Raw genomic sequence first — 23,439 nt, 5'->3', positions numbered from 1 at the left:
GTATGAATTCAAATGTTTTTTTTTTTGTTTTTTTTTTATATAAACGACATGCATTTGGCGAAATCAGAATTGTTGATGTGTAAAATATACATTGTACATCTGATTTTTTTCGTACTTTTTAAAGTGCTTTTTATAAGATGATATGTAATGCTAATTCATTAAAGTGTGGTTTTAATTTGATAACTTTGGGTGAAAAAAATCTACAAGACGTATTTACTGAACTTGGATTTATAAATTAAATAAACCTCGTAGGGTTGTACTGAAACCAAAAGCACATATACATGATATATGTATTGCGTTGTTTACACGAACAGTAATACAAACCGATAGTTTAACTTATTCTTTTTTTGTTGTTGCAATATCGTCAAATAGTTCTTTCGTTTCCATCGTATAACTAAGTTCTTGTCTTTGTTTACAGGAAATTCTCTGTCCGGTCATAATGACAAAAAATTCTCTACAAAAGACCAGGATAATGATGTTTATTCTGACAATTGCGCAACAAAATACAAAGGAGGGTGGTGGTATGGCGCTTGTCATGGTGCTAATCTGAATGGACTTTACCTTTCCGGTAAACATTCTTCTTATGCTGATGGAATCAACTGGCACGCATGGAGAGGTTATAATTACTCATTAAAACGTTCAGCAATGATGATAAGAAGACTAAATTAAAAAAAGAAAAACAGATTTTCAGTCGAAATATCAATATAAAATGTTTAATAAAAAAAAACCATTCTACCATATGAGTAATTTATCTATCGTTCGTCTGTCTCTACTTAGGTCTGTGGGATATGATAAAGCATCTGTTAACAGATATTGTCGAAAAAATCTACAATTGTGATAATATCTGAAAACGTGGTATAATATTCTAGGGGACATTGTTTATTCGAAACTGACATACCATTGTTTCTTTGATAACAATTAACCACCTCATATTGTTGGACTTTTTGTATGAAACAGGACACACAGTTTTTATGTTTCATATTTTTTTTTATCTATAAGATGATCACAAGTTGAACATCATTTTATACATAAAATGACCACACCTTGAATGAAATAAACTGGAGAGAAAGAATTAATCAGACTATTTTCAAATTCTTCAAAGTTTAATAGGTGCACATTAAATCTGAGGAGATGTTTTTCTTACATTAGGCACCCGTTCTGCTTTTTTTTGTACAAACCTGGTGATAAGTATAATTTGATAAGTTGCATTCAGAAATATCAGGCCGTAAGGTGTAAAAAAGTTATAATTCTTTGTCATGTTTTGTAGAGTTGTTTCATTGCAAATCATACCACATTTTCTTATTTTTACATTAACTGTATGAAACAAGGTTTCGTGTTTAATTTTATAAATTCGGCAGAAATATAATTGCATAATACAGTCAGTAGTATTTCTATGAAATCCACTATTATGTGTCTTAAAGCTGAAATAAGCAAATGAAGATGAACATAGTAACTATCTCGGAAAATATTCAGCAAACTCTGCATCTTTTTAGAGAATGTGTTGTTATATATTTATATCAATTAACTGTGCGTGCAATGGTGATGAAAGTGTCCTTACCTACTTATCGCTAATCAATCATCCGTAAAATAAAACATTTTGTCAACTGCTTTTCTTCAAACAAATAAAATAGTATCGATCAATATGATAGGCGGAGCTTACTGTTTTATAATGTCGATCAATATGATAGGCGGAGCTTACTGTTTTATTATGTCGATCAATACGATAGGCGGAGCTTACTGTTTTATAATGTTGTGTTGTGGGCATACGGCATGGAATAGTATCGATCAATATGATAGGCGGAGCTTACTGTTTTATAATGTTGTGTTGTAGTCATACGGCATGGAATAGTATCGATCAATATGATAGGCGGAGCTTACTGTTTTATAATGCTGTGTTGTAATCATACGGCATGGATTAGTATCGATCAATATGATATGCGGAGCTTACTGTTTTATAATGTTGTGTTGTAGTCATACGGCATGGATTATTATACCAACAAGAGTGCACATGCTGAAATGTCTCGCATTCATTACTGATCATTGATATTATGCTGGTAGTCCTTAATATAAAGCTTGAGTCTTATGTAGACGAAACGCGCGTTTGACGTTGATAATTATAATCCCGGTACCTTTGATAACTATTTACACCACTGGGTCGATGCCACTGCTGGTGGACGTTTCGTCCCCGAGGGTATCAACAGTCCAGTAGTCAACACTTCGGTGTTGACATGAATATCAATAATGTTGGCATTTTTATATATTTCCTTTTTACAAAAGTTTGATTTTTTCGAAAAACTAAGGATCTTCTTATCCCAGGCATATATTACCTTAGCCGAATTTGACACAACTTTTTGGAATTTTGGATCCTCAATGCTCTTCAACTTTGTACTTGTTTGGCTTTATTAATATTTTGATATGAGCGTCACTGATGAGTCTCATGTAGACGAAACGCGCGTCTGGCGTACTAAATTATAATCCTGATACCTTTGATAACTAATTACTACAACTATCACATAAATCTAACATGATCCAAGAATAAACCAAACAAGAAATACGTGTACACCTAACAATTATTCAATACACTAGATATAGTTGACCTATTGCTTATGGTTTCTACGAAACATACTTAACCATGAAAACTAGGTATTGACCAATGACCCATAAACCATGCCAGGCATGTACAGCTTTAAATCCTTCCATACAACAAACAAAGTTCACCTATTGCTTTTATTTTAAGAAAAACAGCCACAAAAACTAAACACTGAGCAATGAATCGTTAAAATGGGGTCAAGGTCAATTAAAACCTGCAAGACTGACATGTATAAAATATTTCCATTCGCCACATATAGTTAACCTATTGCATATAGTATAAAAAAAAACAAAAAAACTCAAAAACTTAGTTTTGACCACTGAACCTTGCAATTGAGGTCAAGGTCAAATGACACTTGACGGCTAGACATGTTCACCTTACAATCATTCCATACATCAAATATAGTAGACCGATTGCATACAGTATAAGAAAAACAGACCAAAACACAAAATCAGATACATATAACTTATAGTATCTGATATATGGACTTGACCACCAAAATTTAACCTTGATCACTGATCCATGAAATGAGGTCTGGGTCAAGTGAAAACCGTCTGACGGGTATGAGGACTTTGCAAAGTACGCACATACCAAATACAGTTATCCTATAACTCATAATAAGAGAGAAATTAACATAACCAAAAATTAGAACTTTTTTAGTCACTGAACCATGCAAATGAGGTCAAGGACAATGGACAAGTGACAGACAGAAACTTCGTAACATAAGCCACATATGTACAAAGTATGGAGCATCCAGGTCTTCCACCTTCTAAAATATAAAGCTTTTAAGAAGTTAGCTAACGCCGGCGCAAGCTCGACAAAAATAAAAGCATATAGCTTTCAGCTAACGAAAGATCAGTATTTGTATGAACTAAACATCTACTGTAACAGTAGATTTTATACAAAGGAATACTGTTTGACCAATCGCTTTTGAATCAAAAGTCATGAAAATATTTTAATGGTAAATTTCTTAACAAATAATTAATTAAATACAAACAGATTGATATGGTAAAGCATTGACTGTTTAGTTACTAAACTAGTGAAGCAGGATCTTAGTGCTCTTCCTATGACCTAAAGTCATCCTAAAATAATTGTTAAAATTCGTGTTGCTTAATCTCAGTTTTTTTTTTATTAAAACGGTCGTTTGTGTATTCAGCTTTCCAAAAGGCATATAGACAATCACATAAGCAAACATGACAGGAAGATACAGAGTATATCGTTGCAGCAAAAAATCTTATCATACAAGGCAGATATCATTCGTGCTATCATCGAAGGGTTTACGATTTTCTCCTAGTTAATTTAAGGTTACAAAGAATTCCTACGTACTTTTCTTTAAAACAAAAAGTGACAACTTGAATATATACAAATGGTGTAACTTCAAATATGATCTTACCACAATCAGATTCAATTAGTACTCTTTTTGTACAGTTATGTCTGGCTTAACATATTATATATACAAGTGTGGTAGGAATACAGCCAATTGCATTGAGTGTGTAGGTTAAGTTAATATCTTTAGTTAGCTTGCTTGCTAGATGAACCTTGAAGTCATTATTAGGTAAGGTATACTTCCTTCCTTTCGAAGTAGTCTAGTCCTACAGACAGATAGATCTGTCAGACTAGCTGCCTTCAAAGAAGGGTAGTTTACCAAACCTAATAATGAATTTACGGTTCAGCTAGCAAACAAGCTAATTAAAGATAATACCTTTACCTACACACTCAATGCAAACGGCTTTAAATGTTTATTAACAACTTCAGATCAGCTAAAAACGTAAAATTGTGTCAAAGAAGATTTTTTACATAAATCAAGATTAGCTTCAGTTGCGACTGTCATACAAGTGAAAGGTTTAGCAAGCTATAATACCAGGTTCAAACCACAATTTTCTATATAAGATAATGCCTGTACCAAGTCAGGAATATGACAGTTGTTATCCATTCGTTTGATGTGTTTGAGCTTTTGATTTAGCCATTTGATTATGGCATTTTTGATTTTGAAATTTTCCACGGAGTTCAATAATTTTATGTTTTTTTACTTTTAATTTACTGGTTTTCAGAAAAGTGGTACCCACAGTTTAAGGTTTTATCAGCAGTTAATGTATTATACATAAACTGTATCGAAATAAAAATCAGCATACGTCATTACATTGTGTTCTAAGAAAGGTACCCAGACTTTCAATACTTATCAAACGAAACAGATCGCTACATTGAAGACCTGTTGGCGACCCTCTGCTGTTGTTTTTTATTTGGTCGGGTTGTTGTCTCTTTGACACATTCCCCATTTCCATTCTCAATTTTAATAGTATAAAGGCTTACATAGTCTGCCGTTGAAAAATCTGTTTTCATAAAGGCTTTTATAAACCGTTTAAATTCCAAAAAATGTATATGCACATAATTTTATTCTTTTATGTAATATCTGTTTTTTAGACATACTAGTGATAAAAAGAATAAAAATTATACTCAACGCTACAATACATCACATCAGCTAAATATACCAGACTTCTCAATACACATAGAAGGACAAAAGAATTATAAATAACTACGGAAACCACCTTATCAAGATGAGTATCTTACTAATTTAACGTTACATTGTCATTGAGAAATTAAATGACAGTATCAAACTTCAAATGAAGTAAAGATAGGTGCGTATGAAAGATCATGAAACAGTTTTCGTTTTCCTGGTGAAATTGTAGCGATTACAATTGTAACATATACATAAAGTTCAACCAACTCATGATGGCATTCGTAAAACTTTTGAAGGGATTACTTCAACTTTATCACTTCAAAAAGTAGGTTTAGAAGATTTCTGGTAAGCACCAACCCATTATCAGTAATTTATGATATGAATCGAAGGCAACCAATGTATATCGTATGATATAAGTGTTATGTACTTAATATGCAGGTTCTGCTTGGATGTTACTACATGCATATAGATACAAAGAGGAGCTTGGTAGCAGAACTTGAGAAAAAATACCGGGTGTTGTTCGACTTTGTTTTGTTTTAAAGTAGGTCGGACACCCTATCCAACCCTTACCGAAAAGTTAATAAAAGCATATCTACGGCAAAACTTTAGTCCGCAATAGGTGAGAACGGAAGCTAAGAACTGGGGATCTGCTTGATCAAAATTCCAAGTTTGAGTATAGCACGGATCTTCTATTTATTTTCTTACTAATAATAAATGATTTCCTTGCCCACAATGCTTTGAGTAGAAAAAAAACCCCAAACCTTTCGTCCAATCAAGAGTACGCATCTGAACCCCCACCGCTTCTTAAATTAATTTTTACAACTCACTTCTGACAATGCACTTAATAGCAGCTCTCCTGCTCATGCATATGACAACGGTTTGTTAGCCTTACACAAAATATTTCAACGTTTTGTATAATACTTTATTGCTAGTTCTAACAACTGTTAGTTGTATACAAAACATACCGATACCTTATCCCAGCCTCGTTAACCAATAGAAGCATAGAATACTTTTGTTAGTACTGGTACTTATAAGTGTACCAATTTCTGTCCATATACTCCTGCGCGACATCCCAACCGTACTTGTCGTCGAGCCTTATGACATTGGTACGCTAATTCAGAGCCTTTTTTTACTTCCCATGCAACTTTAAAGCGGCTTTTTGTAAGGAACACCTCTCGATAAACGATTTAACCTTGAATATTTCGTCCAGGCAAATAGACTGGATAGAATGCTGCTTACTGTTACCTTCAACTTAAAACTTCTGTTTGTAGACTGTGGAACGAGTGCTGTTTTCTAAGGCTTACGAACTTAACTTAAGGTCGATTTCAGAAACAATCTCCTTCATCTGTCTGCATCTGGCTGCATCCGGCTTTGTTGAGGATAGGGAGATTGCTTCCTCTGGAGACTGTGTTAATCAGACATTGGGATTGCACGACTAGCTACAGCCCTTGGAGGGTGTAAACTACCCCAAAAACTGTATCGTGTAATGGTGTATGGAAATGATGCAATGGTAGAAGGTGCTATGGTGTATGGTGTAAGGGGAATTGTGTAATGGTGTATGAAGAATGATGTGATTGTATAACGTGTATATAAAGTGTGGTTATCAAAGTTTAAAACTTTGCAAATAAAATTGAGAATGGAAATGAGAATGGGTCAAAGGGAAAACAACCCGACCATAGAACAGACACAAGTTGTAGGTCACCAACAGTTCTTCAATGCAGCGAGACATTCCCGCACCCGGAGAACAACTAATTTTTATTTTTGAAGACTAATTTACAACTAATTTACAACGTTGTTATCTTGTATTTTTTTTTGATAATCTTTGAAATTAAATTGCGTTATGGGTAATTTAGGATGGTGTAGATAGAATGTGTAAGGTGTATGGTGCGAAGGTATAACGTGTATGATGTAATGAAACGGGGTGTATGGTGTAACAGGGTGTATGGTGTAACGGGGTATGGTGTTAGTGAGAAGTTTATACCAAGGACAGTATATCGTGCATGTGATATTTCCTCTTCCTCAGTCATGGCTGAACTTATATAACAATATAATAATTGATTGATTGTTGGTTGCTTTATGCCACATTAGCACAAAAAGGCTATATCGCGGCGAGAGCTAATTCGAATATTTTTAAAATTTAAAGCATATTTTTTTAAAATAAGACAAAAGGTACTTCAATAAACTAAAATTCTAAACTAAAGCAAATTGATTATTTACAAATAAAAATCGACAGTAAGATAACGTGATCAAAATTAAAACCGATTTAAATATAATAACATTTTAAATTTTATAAAAAATTCCAATTTCTTTTAACAATGCAACAATATTTATAAATGGAACATTATTAAATAAATCATACATATTATTGACATTGAAATGCCTCCTACGAATATCAGCAAAGTCAATGCAATTAATTAAAACATGTTTAATAGTATACTTGCAGTAACAAGGTATACATTGTGGTTCTACTTCATTTTTTAAAAGCTATTCGTGTGTTATTTTAGCATGAACAATACGACATCTAGAAATAACACACTGATCTTTTCTGCACATAAAATTATTGAAAGGTTTACCTAAATTAGGTTTAAATTTTATGTAATTTATTATCATCTTTTTTACTCCATTAATTTTTTAATATATTAAAAACATATAATACTCTAATATTAGATTTAAAATCGGTATATGGTATATCACAGTTAGATAAAGGGTCACATAGGGAATTCTTTGCCTCAAGGTCTACAGCTGTGTTTCCAAGGATTCCAACATGACTCGGCACCTATAGAAATATTATTTCTTTAAGAAGACTTTTTAAATTCCTCATTACATATACAATTTTGAGAATTGTTGGGTTTTTAATTTTAGTATTTTGTATAGCTTGTAAGCATGAAAGTGAATCAGATCATATAATAGATTTAGATTTATCTGAGTTAGCAATAAATTTCAAAGCCAAAACTATTGCTTCTGCTTCAGCAGTAAAGATGGATGCATCAGATGGCAAACGGAGAGTTGCAGCTTTGTCCCTGAAGACAGCAGCAGATGCAACTCTGTCACCATCTTTTGATCCATCAGTATAGACAGTTGAAAAATCTGAATAATTGGCTTTAATTTCAGCATAGTGTTGCTGAATGAAAAGAAGATTTGTTTTATTTTCATTGTGTTCACGGAGATCAAATATCATTTTTGGTTTGGGAAGTTCCCTTGGAGGACATTTGCAAGTTTCAACTTGAGCAACAGATTTTAAATCAAAAGTAGCTAAATGTGGTTTTAAACGTATACCTAACGGAGGAATGTTTTGCAAAAATTGGATTAAAACACAGCTGTAGGCAGGATTATCTGAATAGGCTTTTAGTTTGACAGCATATTGAAGTCCAAGCTTCAAACGTCTGTTAGAGAGTATGTGCTCATCAGCCTCTACATACAGACTCAACTGGTGAGGTTTTGAATGTGCCCAGACAGAGACGCAAACCCTGGTGATGCACAGCATCGAGAATCTGTATGTAGGACTTCCTGGAAGAGCCATACACGATAGAGATATAATCTAGTTAAGATCTAACTAGAGATCTATATAAATTAAGCAAAATGTTGCGATCAGCACCCATGCAGTACTGCCGAGAACTTTTAAAATATCTATTGCCCTTAAACATCTCGATTTTAACATTTTGATATGGGGTAGAAAGGTAAATTTTTTATCGAAAATTAACCCAAGAAATTTGGTTTCATCAATCATTTTAATTAGGTTGCCATACAAAGTGAGTTCTGGATCAAGATGCAATTTCCTTTTGTTAAAATAATGCATCCCAACCGTTTTTGAAGTGGAAAATTAAAACTATTTTCCGTGGCCTATTTTTCAATTCTTTCAAGACATAATTGTAATTGTCTTTCTATGGTATTCATATTTTTGCCTCTGTAACATATTAAAAAGTCATCAACGTACAACGAACCTTCAATATTACTTTTTAAAACTTCAAAGAGGCTGTTGATTTTATGACTAAGTAATGTAACAGATAAAATACTGTCCTGAGGGACAACCATCTCTTGATCATACAGATCAGACATGGTCGAATTTACTTTAACATTAAATTGTCTGTTAGACAGAACATTCAAAATAAAATTTGGCATATTGCTTTTCAACCCCATATCAAATAGATCTGTTAAAATACCATTCTTCCATGCAGTATCATAGGCCTTTTCAAGGTCGAAAAAGACCGATACCACATGTTCATTTTTTCGCAAAACCATAACGGACAAATGATTCGAATCGAACAAGATGATCAAGAGTACTACGGCCCTGTCGGAATCCACACTGGATATTGGCTAATAGCCCACTTGATTCCAGGAACCAAACAAGGCGATCATTGACCATCCGTTTTAGTGTTTTACAGACACAACTAGTAGGAGCAATTGGTCGATAATTAATAGTATCCGTGTGATCTTAATTTGGTTTTGGAATAGGCACGACCGTTGCAAGCTTCCAGATTGATGGTAAATCACCAGATTCCCAGATGTTATTCATGAGCTGCAAGAAAGCTTCCAGCGAGGAATCTGGCAAGTGTTGTAAGAGTTGGTAGTGTGAGGCCCACAAGCTGTATCATGGGCTTTTGACAGAGATGTTTTAAGTTCTTTAAGAGAAAAAAGTTTATTATAATTTTCCCCATTTGTTGATTTAAAGTTTTATTTGATTTTTTCGTTTTGTTTTTTAACTTTTTTTTAATCCTCCCTGTAGTTGTTAGAAAAAGAAGATTTCGCAAAAGTTTCACCAAGCTTGTTGGCAATATCCTTTTCAGATGTTAATAAATCATTGCCGTCTTTCAAATGTTAAACAGTGGCTTTAGAATTTTAACCTTTTATTTTTTGTACCATATTCCAAACTTTTGTCATCGGAGTGCGAGATGTTATTCCCGAGATAAATTTCATTCCAGGATGTTCGTAGGGCTTGCCTACAAGTCCGCCGTGCCTTAGCGCGAAAACTACGGAAATTACTCAAGTTTTTCGTCGTTGGTTGTTGATTGAACCGTCTTTCAGATTTTTTACGGTCACCTATTGCTTGATCACACGAGTCATCAAACCATGATTTGCTGGGATGTTTCGGATTTGCCGAGGTCTTAGGAATAGTCCTGTCAGCTATTGACGTTAAAATTGTTTTAAAAGTTAAAATTGGATCTTGTACAGTCTCAAACATCTTTGACTGAAGTTCCGTTTGACAGAGAGTTTCAAACAAGGACCAGTCCGCATTGTCAAGTTTCCAACGTGGTACTCTTTGTTGGGCAGAAGTAAAAAGATGTTCAAGTACTATTGGAAAGTGATCACTTCCACATATATCATCATAAACATGCCATGAATAATCCAGAAGAAGAGAGGGATCGCAAATAGTGATATCAATAGAAGAATAGGACCCGTTTCTAGAATGAAGATAAATATAAGATCCATCATTAAAAATGCATAATCCTTCTTGAGAGACAAAGTCCTCAATGATCTTATCTTTGGCATTTGGCATTATGAGACTTGCTACCCCACAATAGAGTGTGGGTATTGAAGTCGCAGATAAGTATAAATCAGTGAGGTTTTGAGTTTAGGTTTATCTATAATTGAATTGGGTGGAATACATATCAAACATAATGTAATTGTTTTATCTAATGATAAACGAATTGCAACTGCCTGCAGATCCGTGATGAGTTGGACTGTGCTATGAATGACGTTGTCCTTCACAAAAATGGATGATCCGCCCTGCAGCACGTTCATCTACCTTAGAAAATGTGCTATACATGTTAGATCCTTTTATAGATACATTGTCACTTTTTTTTAGATGAGTTTCTTGAAGACAAAATGCAATAGGTAAAAATGACTGAACTAGAAGTGTTAACTCGAGATTTATTTTAAGACCTCAGCAATTCCATTGGATGATATTAGGAGAGTCATCGATCTACAGGACCATACGCAGCCTCGCCCCCTTCCCCGTGACCTCGAATCAGAAGGCCTCTGAGAGGATGTATTCACTGGCTTATTTTGGACAACCTTCTTTTCTCGAGAACGAAGAGGAGATGGGGCTCTAGTAGACTTTGTACTGGATGTAGAAGATAACCTTTTAGATGCAGATGAAGGAAGACTATTTGAAGTGGAAGAATCATCTATGTCACTGGGAAGATCCCAGACAGATTCGCCGCTCCAACTGTCTTATTTAACTCTATCTTTTTTATTTGATTTCTTTTTTTTATTTTTTTGGTGATGAACTCTGTAAAGAAGATTGAGTTGACTGAGTACTGGTTTTAGAAGATTATAGGTTTTCTTGGAATTAATATTTTATCGTTAGTATCTGTTTCAACAGGCAGCATTTTAAATGTCTCAGTATCTATCGGCCAGGTCATGCGAGTTTTTGTATTCTCGTAACTGAATGAGCGGCCAATTTTGCTGGCGTACGATGGTCTGTTTGAAACAAGGAGATCATTCGAAATAGAAGCTATCTGTTTAGCTTCTGGGTAACTGATGTTTCTTTCTGTTTTAATTCTGATTTCCCCCATACCTTATAGTGTTAAATTTTGAAAACAAATAATTTGATTGATTGAGTCGAAAAACTAAAAAAAAAACCATTTCCAATTGACAATCGGTATTAATATGTTAAATTGGTCATTATTGCGTTGTATAACATCGAACTCGACATTATATATATTTCTTTAATTCTTCGTCAATTTATCCCTTTCTGCACCCATTGTATAACAAAAATTTAATCAACGTGTTGTTCGTTTGATCTCAGTATTTCATTGGTTAACATCCGATTATGACGTCGAATTATATATATACAACTCGTCTAAACTCGTCTAAACATCAACCCGACAATGTTAGATCTGTAAATTTGCTTTCGCAATTTTTTTTAAAAATTTGCGAAAGCAAATTTACAGATCTAACATTGTTTGGTTGATGTTTAGATAAGTTGTATATACCTAATGTACACAGTCATGTATCACCATCATTGCTGGTGATCCGATGGATAAATCTGTTGTAGAGTTGTCACTGACTCAGACGTTATATACATATATATATGAAGTCTCATTGGCACTCATACCACATCCTCCTATATCTCAAAAATAACAGTGGGTAATATGGGGCAAAATAGTAACCTGTATCGTTCCATCATTAAAAAAAACATAATCCTTACCTGCTTACATCCTTAAATACTTTATTTTTCAGGTAACGATAGACTCCATATGCTGACGGCACAAGGAAAATATGAACTGATGATAACCATGGAAGATTTCTCCAATCAGAACCGTTATGCTAAATATGATAACGTTAAAGTAGGGAATGAGAAATCGAAATACCTGTTGACTTTGGGTACTTATAGGGGGAATGCAGGTATGTTTAACTAATTACAAAAAAAAGAAAAACTTTTCTTCTAAATCTAAATGAGAAAACTTGTTTTAAATGTCTCTTTTCTAACAAACAGGAGAATATTTTCATCATGATTGCGTGTTTTAACCTAACTGAAAAAAACATTGTATGTTTTCTTCACATTTCATTATAATTATTTTGTTTTCAGTGCTTGTATTCGTAACATATCCATTTACATCATTTCTTAATGTAACATAATTAATCCACAGACAAGCTGATTTGACAATCATGAAAGTAAATTGTTTAGTGTCTTTTTGCTTTAGATTTTGTCAATTGATAAAGGATTTCATTTGAAATTTTCCCTTTGAGTTCGGTATTTTTGTTTTTTAATAATTTAGCTGATGATTGAAAGTTCAACAAATTGGTCTTATTAAATATTTTGATAAAAAAAATCAGTCAAAGTTTTACACGTAAATTATCAAAACGATAATGAGGTTTTTAAATAGACTGTGTGCTATAGTATCTGCTCATTTGGAAAGGAGGACAATCCGAGGACGATGGTAAAATTCATTTTCAGTCTAGAGGATATTTAACTGACTGTTATGCACTCTCTCAACTTTAAATTAGTCACGACCAATATGGGTTGCGAAATTTTTTTGCAGCGACAATCTCCGTCTAAATAGAGTTTACATATTAAATAATTCTATAAATTGTAAATAGATCATTTAGGAATCAGTATCAAAATGATAACGAATCTTTCCTATGATAAAAAGAGACAAGTTACCTAATTTACACGTTACAATATTACAGGTTTTTTTTTACCTGTGAAGTGCTTTTTTAAAGGTACCGTTAATCAGAAACTTTTAAACACAAAACAAAAATAAGCCAAGGATGTTTAAGTGTTGAATACACAGAAGTTATATGAACAATAATACCATACTAATAATATAATAACATATATACAAATGATTATGAAGATCACAGTTCAAAAATTGAAAACTTATATTCGTCTCTACATGTATGAATTCAAATGTTTTTTTTTTGGTTTTTGTTTTTTATATAATCGACATGTATTTGGCGAAATCAGAATTGTTGATGTGTAAAATATACATTGTACATCTGATTTTTTTCGTACTTTTTAAAGTGCTTTTTATAAGATGATATGTAATGTTAAATCATTAAAGTGTGGTTTTAATTTGATAACTTTGGGTGAAAAAAATCTGCAAGACGTATTTACTGAACTTGGATTTATAAATTGAATAAACCTCGTAGGGTTGTACTGAAACCAAAAGCACATATACATGATACATGTCTTGCGTTGTTTACACGAACACTAATACAAACCGATAGTTTAACTTATTCTATTTTTTTTTTGCAATATCGTCAAATAGTTCTTTCGTTTCCATCGTATAACTAAGTTCTTGTCTTTTGGTTTACAGGAAATTCTCTGTCCGGTCATCATGACAAAAAACTCTCTACAAAAGACCAGGATAATGATGTTGCTTCTCGCAATTGTGCAACAAAATACAAAGGAGGGTGGTGGTATAGCGATTGTCATGGTGCTAATCTGAATGGACTTTACCTATCCGGTAAACATTCTTCTTTTGCTGATGGAATCAACTGGCACGCATGGAGAGGTTATCATTACTCTTTAAAACGTTCAGCAGTTATGATAAGAAGACTAAATTAAAAAAAAGAAAAACAGATTTTCAGTCGAAAAATCAATATAAATGTTTAATAAAAAATATTCTACCATATGAGTAATTTACTAGTTTTTGGTGGGGTTCGTGTTGTTTATTCTTTAGTTTTCTATGTTGTGTCATGTGTACTAATGTTTGTCTGTTTGTCTTTTTTTCATTTTTAGCCATGGCGTTGTCAGTTTATTTTAGATTTATGAGTTTGACTGTCCCTTTGGTATCTTTCGTCCCTCTTTTATCTATCGTTCGTCCGTGTTGAATACCGTACTTTGACCTATAATTGTTTACTTTTATAAATTGTGACTGTGATGGAGAGTTGTCTCATTGGCACTCCTACCACACATTCTTATATCTATTTACTGTGAAAAGAAATCTTTAATTTAAAAAATTCGGCCGAAACAGACTTGCGTGATAAAGGCAGCAGTATTTCTATTAAATCCACTATTATGTGTCTTAAAGCTGAAATAAGACAATGAAGATGTAACTAGCTCGGAAAATATTCAGCAAACTTTGAATCTTTTTTACAGAATTTGATGTCATATATCTATATCAATTAACTCTGCACGCAATTGTGATAAAAGTGTCCTTAATCACTTATCGCTTATCAATTATCCGTAAATCAAAACATTGTGTCAACTGCTTTTATTCAAAATTTGCGATTTTTCAAAAAGCATTAATCTTATGCACGAAGTATCCGATCAATGTGACAGAAAAGTGTTGATCAATATGATAAGTTGAGCTTACCATTTTATAATGTTATGTTGTAGTCATTCGGCATGGATTATTATATCAACAAGAGTGCACATGCTGAAATGTTTCGCCTTCATTACTGATCAGTGATATTATGTTCGTAGTCCTAAATATAAAGCTTTACTACAACTATCACATACATTTTTAACTTGATCAAAGAAAATGAGGTCACGGTCAAATACACCAAACAAGAAATACATGTACACCTTACAATCAATCAATACCTAAATATAATTGACCTGTTGCTTAAAGTCTCTACAAACAGACTTAACCATTAAAAAACTAAACTTTGACCAATGAACCATGAACATGAGGTAAAGTTCAGGTGTACCATGTCAGGCATGTACAGCTTCCAATCCTTCCATACAACAAACAGAGTTGACCTATTGCTTTTATTTTAAGAAAAAACAGCCCAAAACACAAAAACGCAATGAACCGTAAAACTGGGATCAAGGTCAAATAAAACCTGCAAGATTGACATGTATATAATAAAATATTTCCATCCGCCACATATAGTTAACCTATTGCATATAGTATAAAAAACATAGACCAAAATTCACACTTTGACCACTGAACCTTGAAAATGAGGTCAAGGTAAAATGACACCTGTCAGCTAGACATGTACACCTTACAATCATTCCATACACCTAATATAGTAGACCTATTGCACACAGTATAAGAAAAACAGACCAAAACACAAAAAAATAACTACATATCCAATCCATGAAAATGAAGTCAAGGTCAGATGACACCTGGTAGTTGGACATGCACCAAATATACTAGACCTATTACTTATAGTTTCTTAGATATGGACTTGACCACAAACACTTAACCTTGCTCTCTGATCCATGACATGTTTGTCCAGGTCAAGTGGAAACTGTCTGACGGGCATGAGGACATTGCAAAGTACGCACATACAAAATATAGTTATCATATAACTCATAATAAGACTGAAATTAATATTACTAAAAATCTTAACTTTTTCTGCAAGTAGTCACTGAACCATACAAATGTGGTCAAGGACAATGGACATGTGACAGACAGAAATTTCGTAACATAAACCACCGATGTACAAAGTATGGAGCATCCAGGTCTTCCACCTTCTAAAATATAGAGCTTTTAAAAAGTTAGCTAACGCCGTCGCAAGCTCGAAAAAAAAATTAAGCATATAGCTTTCAGCTTATGAAAGATCAGTATTTCTATGAACTAAACGCCTACAGCTTATGGAAGATCTTACGATGCTATGGAATACCAGCAAAAATAGTTCACAAATAATACTAGCCGAACAGATAGATTGGTTATCTGTCGGACTGGTCTACTCTCAAAGAAGGGTAGTTTACCAAACCAAAAATGAATTGACTGTTCAACTAGCAAGCAAGCTAACTAAAGATAATACCTTTACCTACACACTCAATGCAATCGGCCTTAAATGTTTATTAACAATATCAAATCAGCTGAAAACGTAAATTTGTGCCAAATAAGATTTTTACATCAATCAAGATTAACTTCAATTGCAACTGTCATACAAGTGAGAGGTTTAACTTGCTATAAAACCAGTTTTGATATGAGCGTCACTGCTGAGTCTTATGTAGACGAAAAGCGTGTTTGGCGTATTAAATTATAATCCTGGTACCTTTCATAACTATTTTACACCACTGGGTCCATGCCACTGCTGGTGGACGTTTCGTCCTCGAGGGTTTCACCAGCCAAGTAGTCAGCATTTCGGTGTTGACATGAATATCAATTATATGGTAATTTTTATAAATTTCCTGTTTACAAAACTTTGAATTTTTCCAAAAACTAAGGATTGTCTTATCCCAGGAGTAGATTTCCTTAGCCGTATTTGACACAACTTCTTGGAAATTTGGGTCCTTAATGCCTCTTCAACTTTGTACTTGTTTGGATTTTAACTGCTTTGATATGAGCGTCACTGATGAGTCTTATGTAGATGAAACGCGCGTATGGCGTATTAAATTATAAACCTGGTACCTTTGATAACTATTTTTTATTAGCAGTTAATGTATTTATATATTAATAGTATCGTAATAAAATCAGCATAAGTCATTACATTGTGTTCTAAGAAAGATACACAGACTCAATACTTGTCGAAACAAGTTAATAGTTTAAGGGCTTTACTTATCACATATATATTGTGATTGGTTACATTTAAATGCGGCTGAGATACAGCAACAGCTATTGGCTTAAATGAGATAAAGAATTACAGACTTTACTCGTCTTAGGATAAAACATCAAATGACGGAAAAAAACTGTGTAGTTCAGTTTCGATCAACTGTTAATTATTCATGTTCATATTATTATGCATATATTTCACAGAAAAATTCAATAATGCAATAACAAATATTAATACATGTTTATTTGCTTTGTTAATCTGCAATATGCACGATTTGCTTTGCTAAGCAATGTTCATAAACGATGTACTATCTGTATTTTATAACTTCTGACAATTTAGGCACATTTCCAGAGAAGCATACATCAAGAGTCGTGTCTATTGGTAATTTGTTTTGATTTTCAACAAGTAATTAAAAAAAATTAAAAGCTTGGGCGCAGAATGCACACTTTTAAAGAAAATCCATTTTAATTCAATTTATCACTACTCTAAAATTACCACATTTCAAATACTAAATCAATAACTACGTGCACACATATTACCTTAAATCAGGATAGAGATAAGCAGTCCATAGCGTTTTAGAAAGCTCAAACGTGTTATCTTTTATTTTCAAGGGGCTTACTTACTGTTTGTCTTGCAGTCTTTTATGCAGCAGTCAATGATCTAGCCAGTTATGAAATTATCAAGAGAAGTTTTTCTTTCAGGATGACCTGCATTGCAGCAATTTTATACATTTTCATTGGATTTACTATAGTGTTTGCCATATGTTCTGGGACTGGTACCATTTAGAGAAAAAGTACCAAAATCAAATAAAGAAGAGGAGTTTATTACCTATTGAAACTGAATTTGTTATGAAATGTTTTAATGTATTGTTTATCATTCTTTTGTGAATTTTTCCAAGAACATTTTTCAAGAAAGTTACCATAAAGGTACAACAAAAGGATTTTCCGGTATATCTTACGCATTGTTGTTATATTACAAAATTTTTGAGAAACTTTTATTTTGTACACCAAAACGTATAGTAAATGTTTTTCCCTTTGAATGGTAAGCATGCAGAGGATCAGGCTAATGGCTAAAACTTGGCGTGATTTGTTTTCCAAATTTTCATTTCTCTTACAATTTTTCTAAAGATAAATGACTAGTCATAACCAAACTTGACATTTTTAATGTCTAAAGGGTTCTGAGTAAGATTTGTTTTATTTAAATAGATCGGATAAAAACCATGGATACCTTTTACTCTATTTGGTTAATTTACCTTTTTCTCCTATCAAACCATAAAATCGAAAATTTACTGTCATGTCAAGTTAAGGAGGAATGTGGTATTGGCGGCAATGATATTCTCTGTAAAAGAACATTTCATTTTCATTGTCTGAAACTATAGTGGCTGTCAATTTGAAACAAATAACCAGAAATTAAATGAAATTTAGATTCTAGTTACGTTGGTTCAGATTGACAGCCACCAACAAAAATCATCCAGATTTTGTGTGTGCCGTTGACGTTCATCAATTTGGCAGCAGGCAGGTTGGACAATGCATCTAGTTTCAATTCTAACTGGAATAAAAACATGGCGACAATGATGCTACAATAAGTTAAATATATGAATGTTGATCTCTTAACGTTTCATGTTATCATTACCAAAAATGCAAATTTTCTGTATCAAAATTAACAGAAATAAAGTATGAAAATTCTTTAACTGGAAATCTAATTTTATTTCAATCTGACGGAAAAATGATCACCACAGACTATTCATGATTCTAGGCAATTTACATTTTTTTTCAACAATTAAAAGTTTAATTATAAAAGTTTAATTATAAACTTTTATCAACGTTTTTAAGAAACGGAGCCTAGAGGACACTTAATAAAAAAAATTGTATTTCGTACCGACAGGGTGGCATTCATATCAATAATGATGCCACTTTAAATGTACTGAAAATAAATATCTTTTGATAGACCAGTTCTTCTTTGATATTCCAATGGGACATAATTATGGTTGGTGAGTGGCGGTACGAGGGTATGTCATCTCGAATGCCCGAAAAAAATAAAATATTCATTCTCGGATCCCGAAAAAATAATCCTGTCAGGTGTAAATCCCTAATTCCCGCTAAAATAAAGGCCCAATCTTGAATTCCCGCCAAAATAAAGGTCCGATACCGATATCCCGAAAAAGGTTCTTCCGCCTTTCGTTGAAGGATTTGGGACTTAATTTTAATTAAATAACTTTAAGTGCCTCTTAGGCTGTCAAATCTTTTTGAAATGATCGCCACTAATAAAAGTCAATTCCCCAAAAAATGAAAAGAAACTAAATTATTTAAACAATCAGTGCATACTATACGATATTCAGATATTTGAACATAAAAAATCTTTATAAAGAAAAGTAGTCAGAGACAAACACAAAAGCACAAATTGGACAGAACGACTCGTATTTAAAAAGACAATGAATATGATGCCTTTTAAATAATATGTTTAAGTTATTTTTGTTGTTTAATTGATGTGTAATTGACGCATACGCAATATCTCTTTTCCATACCCCAAGGATTGATTGGAATATAGAAATATGTTTTTCTTGTGACAACTCCAGTCTGGAGAAATATGCTATTCTTGTGACAACTCCTGTCTAAAAAATATGTTATTCTTGTGACTACTCCTGTCTGTATAAATATGTTATTCTTGCGACTTATCCTGTCCGAGAGTGGCATCCTTAAGCGGTTTGTACGTAGTATGTTGCAAGGCAAACATTTTTACTACCTTACAGTTTTCAAGTTGCGATCCAAACCGCCCTTCACAGTCTGCAAAACCGATTGTATAAATTGTGACACTGTTCTCGTCCTGAATTTGCTTGAAATATTAGCAACTGACGGTAAGAACATACCCAAACATTCGATTTAGTCGTGTCCTTATTGTGTGGTCTTTTAATATATGCTTTGCTATTTACAGTTTCTTTATATTAAATATCCCTGCAGTTTCTGTAAAAACTCAATAGTTTTTAAGATAATAACAGATTTTGCAAAGAAGTTGACTTTTTTGTCCTTGTATATTTCTAACCTTTACTGATTATCCTTTTTTGATTATATACTTAAGACGTGGATCGTTACGTATTCATCCCGCCATTGTGTTATTGTGCTTTGGTAAATTTTGTGCTCTTGTCTTTCATTTTGCTTATATACTTTGTATATATGGCATTTTGTGCTTCTTTGTTGAAAGAGTTATTTGTTTTTATATATCTTAAGGCTGTATAACAATGATGACTACTGTACGTTTTAACCAATTATTTCTGTATGATTTACTTACATAGTGTTGTCAATATAATGGAAGAGTACTTTCATACAAGTGAGTGGGTTAGCTAGCTATAAAACTAGGTTTAATTAACAATTTTCTACAAAGGAAAACGCTTGTACCAAGTCAGGAATATGACAGTTGTTTTCCATTCGTAAGAAGTGTTAAAGCTTTTGATTTTGAAATTTTATAAAAGACTTTCAGTTTTGAGTGTCCCTTTGAGTTTAGTATTTTTGATATTTTACTTTTTGATAGTGTGCACATTTCTGTAATGTAAATATTTTCTGTATCTGTAATGCAAATCAAAACAAGAATGTGTCCATAGTACACGGATGCCCCACTAGCACTATCAATTTCTATGTTTAGTGGACCGTGATATTGGTGTTAAAACTTGAATTTGGCATAAAGATTGGAAAGATCATATCATAGGGAACATGTGTACTAAGTATCAAATTGATAGGGCTTCAACTATATCAATTAATACCTTGACCAAAAATTTAACTTGAAGCAGAACAAACGGATAGACAAACAAATGAACCGACGAACGAACACAAAGACTGAACAGAATGACATTTATTCAAATGGAACAATTTCTCGTCTAGGTTCAAATGTTCAAACAATAGTAATTATGTTACAATTGATTATCCATCTTATTTAGAAAATTTAACATTTGCACAAACAAATAATACTTTTCAACCTGCATTGCCAGTAGGCGCCACACTGTCTAATGACACTAAAGATAATCAAATTTTTTGGGCAAATGAATATATCAATTTTGATATTTTATTACCAAAAGACGACATGGTTGACAAACCAATTCCACTCTCAGTGGAAAGAGATAATCAAAATCGCCCACGTTTAGTACTTAATGAAAATACTGGTAGCAAAAGAATTCGTACAATAGAGCAGTGGGTTAGTGCTTTTTCTGTCTATATTGGCATCTACTGTCAAAAATACAAAGATGTCTTTGAGGATCTTATAACCTATATGGAGATAGTGAGGGAAATAGCAAAAAGTAATGGGCAATGGCTTAAGTATGATAATTTTTTTTAGAAAAGCTAAATGTCAGCTCAGAGTATCTTGTGCTAACATACATCAGGAACTTTGGATTTTGGCTGAAAGCAATGCACAAAACTTCAGAATGTTCAATCCCAGAGGCGTTATAACACTGCTAATGAACATATTCCACATGGCTATTGTGTACGTTTTCATAGTGATAATTTGTGTTAATTGCCTTGCAGATTTCTGCACAAGTGCTATATATGTAATAACCTCCATCCTGCTAGCAAAAGCCGGCATATTGCTAATCAGCATGCTACAAATTATGACAATCAAAATGTAAATATTTTTCGTTCCTTGCGTACATGGAACAAGACCCGAAATGTTATGCACACAAACACGCATACCTTTCAAGTAAACCCTAGATTTCCAAAACCACTAATTCAATCCCAATCACTAAGCGTTAAAAAACCGCGTATTGGCACAATGTTTACAATATTATGATGAACAAGAAAAAGATTTTATTTTATCCGGATTTTTTAATGGTTTTTCGGTTTGTTCGAAAAAAACATCACCTAGTTTACAGTGTAAAAACCTGTGTTCTGCAAATAAACTTCAGGATATTTTAAGTGAAAAAATTTACTAGGAGCTATTAGCTGGAAGGTTTGCAGATTCATTTTTGACTCGTCCTTTTTCTAATTTTACAATTTCTTCGCTTGGCCTATGTCCTAAAAAGGACCCAAACAAATTCCGACTTATTTACCACCTGTCTTTTCCTAAAGGCGATTCAGTCAATGATAGTATTGCGGGGAAATTTTGTTCAGTTCAGTATACAAAGATAATAGATGCAATAAGAGGGATAAAAAAATTCAAAAGCTACTGTTTTCTTGCAAAAATGGTCATTTCTATGGCTTTTCGAAATTTACCATTGAGACCTGAGGAATACCGTTTGTTTGGATTTATGTGGAAAGATCTATATTATCACGACAAATGTCTCCCTATGGGAGTTTCATCAGCATGCCAAATACTTGAACGTTTCAGTACTGGGCTTCATTGGTTAGGACACAGTTTTATGAATGAAGGTATCATGTTTCACATTTTAAATGATTTTTTGATAGTTGACCAGACAAGGGAACTCATTGAAAGTTATCTCAAACAATATTTGAATGTTTGTGATAAAATAGGTGTACATATGGCTCCTGACAAAACTGTAGGCCCAGCTCTTTGCTTAACTTTTTGGGGAATTGAATAAGATACGGCCGAACAAGAAGCACGGTTGCCATCTGATAAATTATCTAAATGTAGTGAGTTAATCCAGGATTTTTTAAGAAGGAAAAAAGTGACATTACGAGAGATACAGTCACTTTGTGGTCTCCTTAACTTTGCCTGTCTGGAAGTCCTTCCTGACAGGGCTTTTTTTGAGGAGATTATATGAAATAACCAAGACTTTAAGAAACGTCATTACACAGTTAAACTGACCAGGGCGTGTAAAGATGAATTATTGGTATGGCGAAGCTTTTTAGAACATTTTAATGGGAAATGTTTCTTCAACGATGAAGGTGGGTTTCAAATGATGTATTTCAGTTGTACACTGATGCATCGGGTACTTATGGATATGGGGCAGTTTTTGGACAGTATTGTTTTTATGGGTAATGGAATGAACAGTGGTTAAGTCAAAACATAACTGTGAAGGATTTATTTCCTATTGTCTTAGCAATTGAAGTTTGGGGGGAAACAGATGGCAAATAGATCTAATTGTTTTAATTGTGACAATGAAGCTTTAGTACATGTATTGAATAAGCAATCCTGCACTGAAAAAAATGTAATGTTTTAGATTCGAAGACTGGTTTTGTTATCTTTACAATGTAATGTTTTGTTTTCTGCCATTCATTTACCAGGGAAGTTAAATATCTTAAGTGACGCACTTTCCTGTTTACCGATTTCCAAGTTCCAGAAACTAATGCCAGATGCAGACCCAGAGCCTACACATGCTACACTAATACCTCAACTACCGTTTTTACCAGTTTAAATAAAACAGTTGATGATCTATTAAAAGCATCGTTAGCAAATTCAACAAGAAAACAGTGTAATAAAATATGGATATATTTTAGACAGTTTTGTATTTCTCATTTAAGTATAACGGATTTTGTAATACCAATATCCATTCACACTTGTCAGTATATTTGGCTTCATTATATGAAAAGGCTTATGCTCCCTTTAC

At 33.2% G+C, this 23,439-nt stretch overlaps 1 protein-coding gene across 2 annotated transcripts in view; it reads left to right on the top strand.

The window, feature by feature from the left end:
• LOC143080022 (ficolin-1-like) overlaps window positions 1-23,439 on the top strand; it is a 347,809-nt gene that overhangs the window by 5,789 nt on the left and 318,581 nt on the right. The window contains exon 5 of one of the 2 annotated variants that reach the window (XM_076255663.1): window positions 419-740. The exons of the other annotated variant lie outside the window; for it this stretch is intronic. Within the exon in view, the coding sequence (XP_076111778.1) occupies window positions 419-669 (251 nt within the window). The 3' untranslated portion in view covers window positions 670-740. Of the gene's footprint in view, window positions 1-418; window positions 741-23,439 lie in introns of those variants that run through there. 2 annotated transcript variants of the gene reach the window in all.

Source organism: Mytilus galloprovincialis, chromosome 6 (genome assembly GCF_965363235.1).
Source record: "Mytilus galloprovincialis chromosome 6, xbMytGall1.hap1.1, whole genome shotgun sequence".
Taxonomy (NCBI): domain Eukaryota; kingdom Metazoa; phylum Mollusca; class Bivalvia; order Mytilida; family Mytilidae; genus Mytilus; species Mytilus galloprovincialis.
This window is presented reverse-complemented; position numbering and strand designations above follow the sequence as displayed.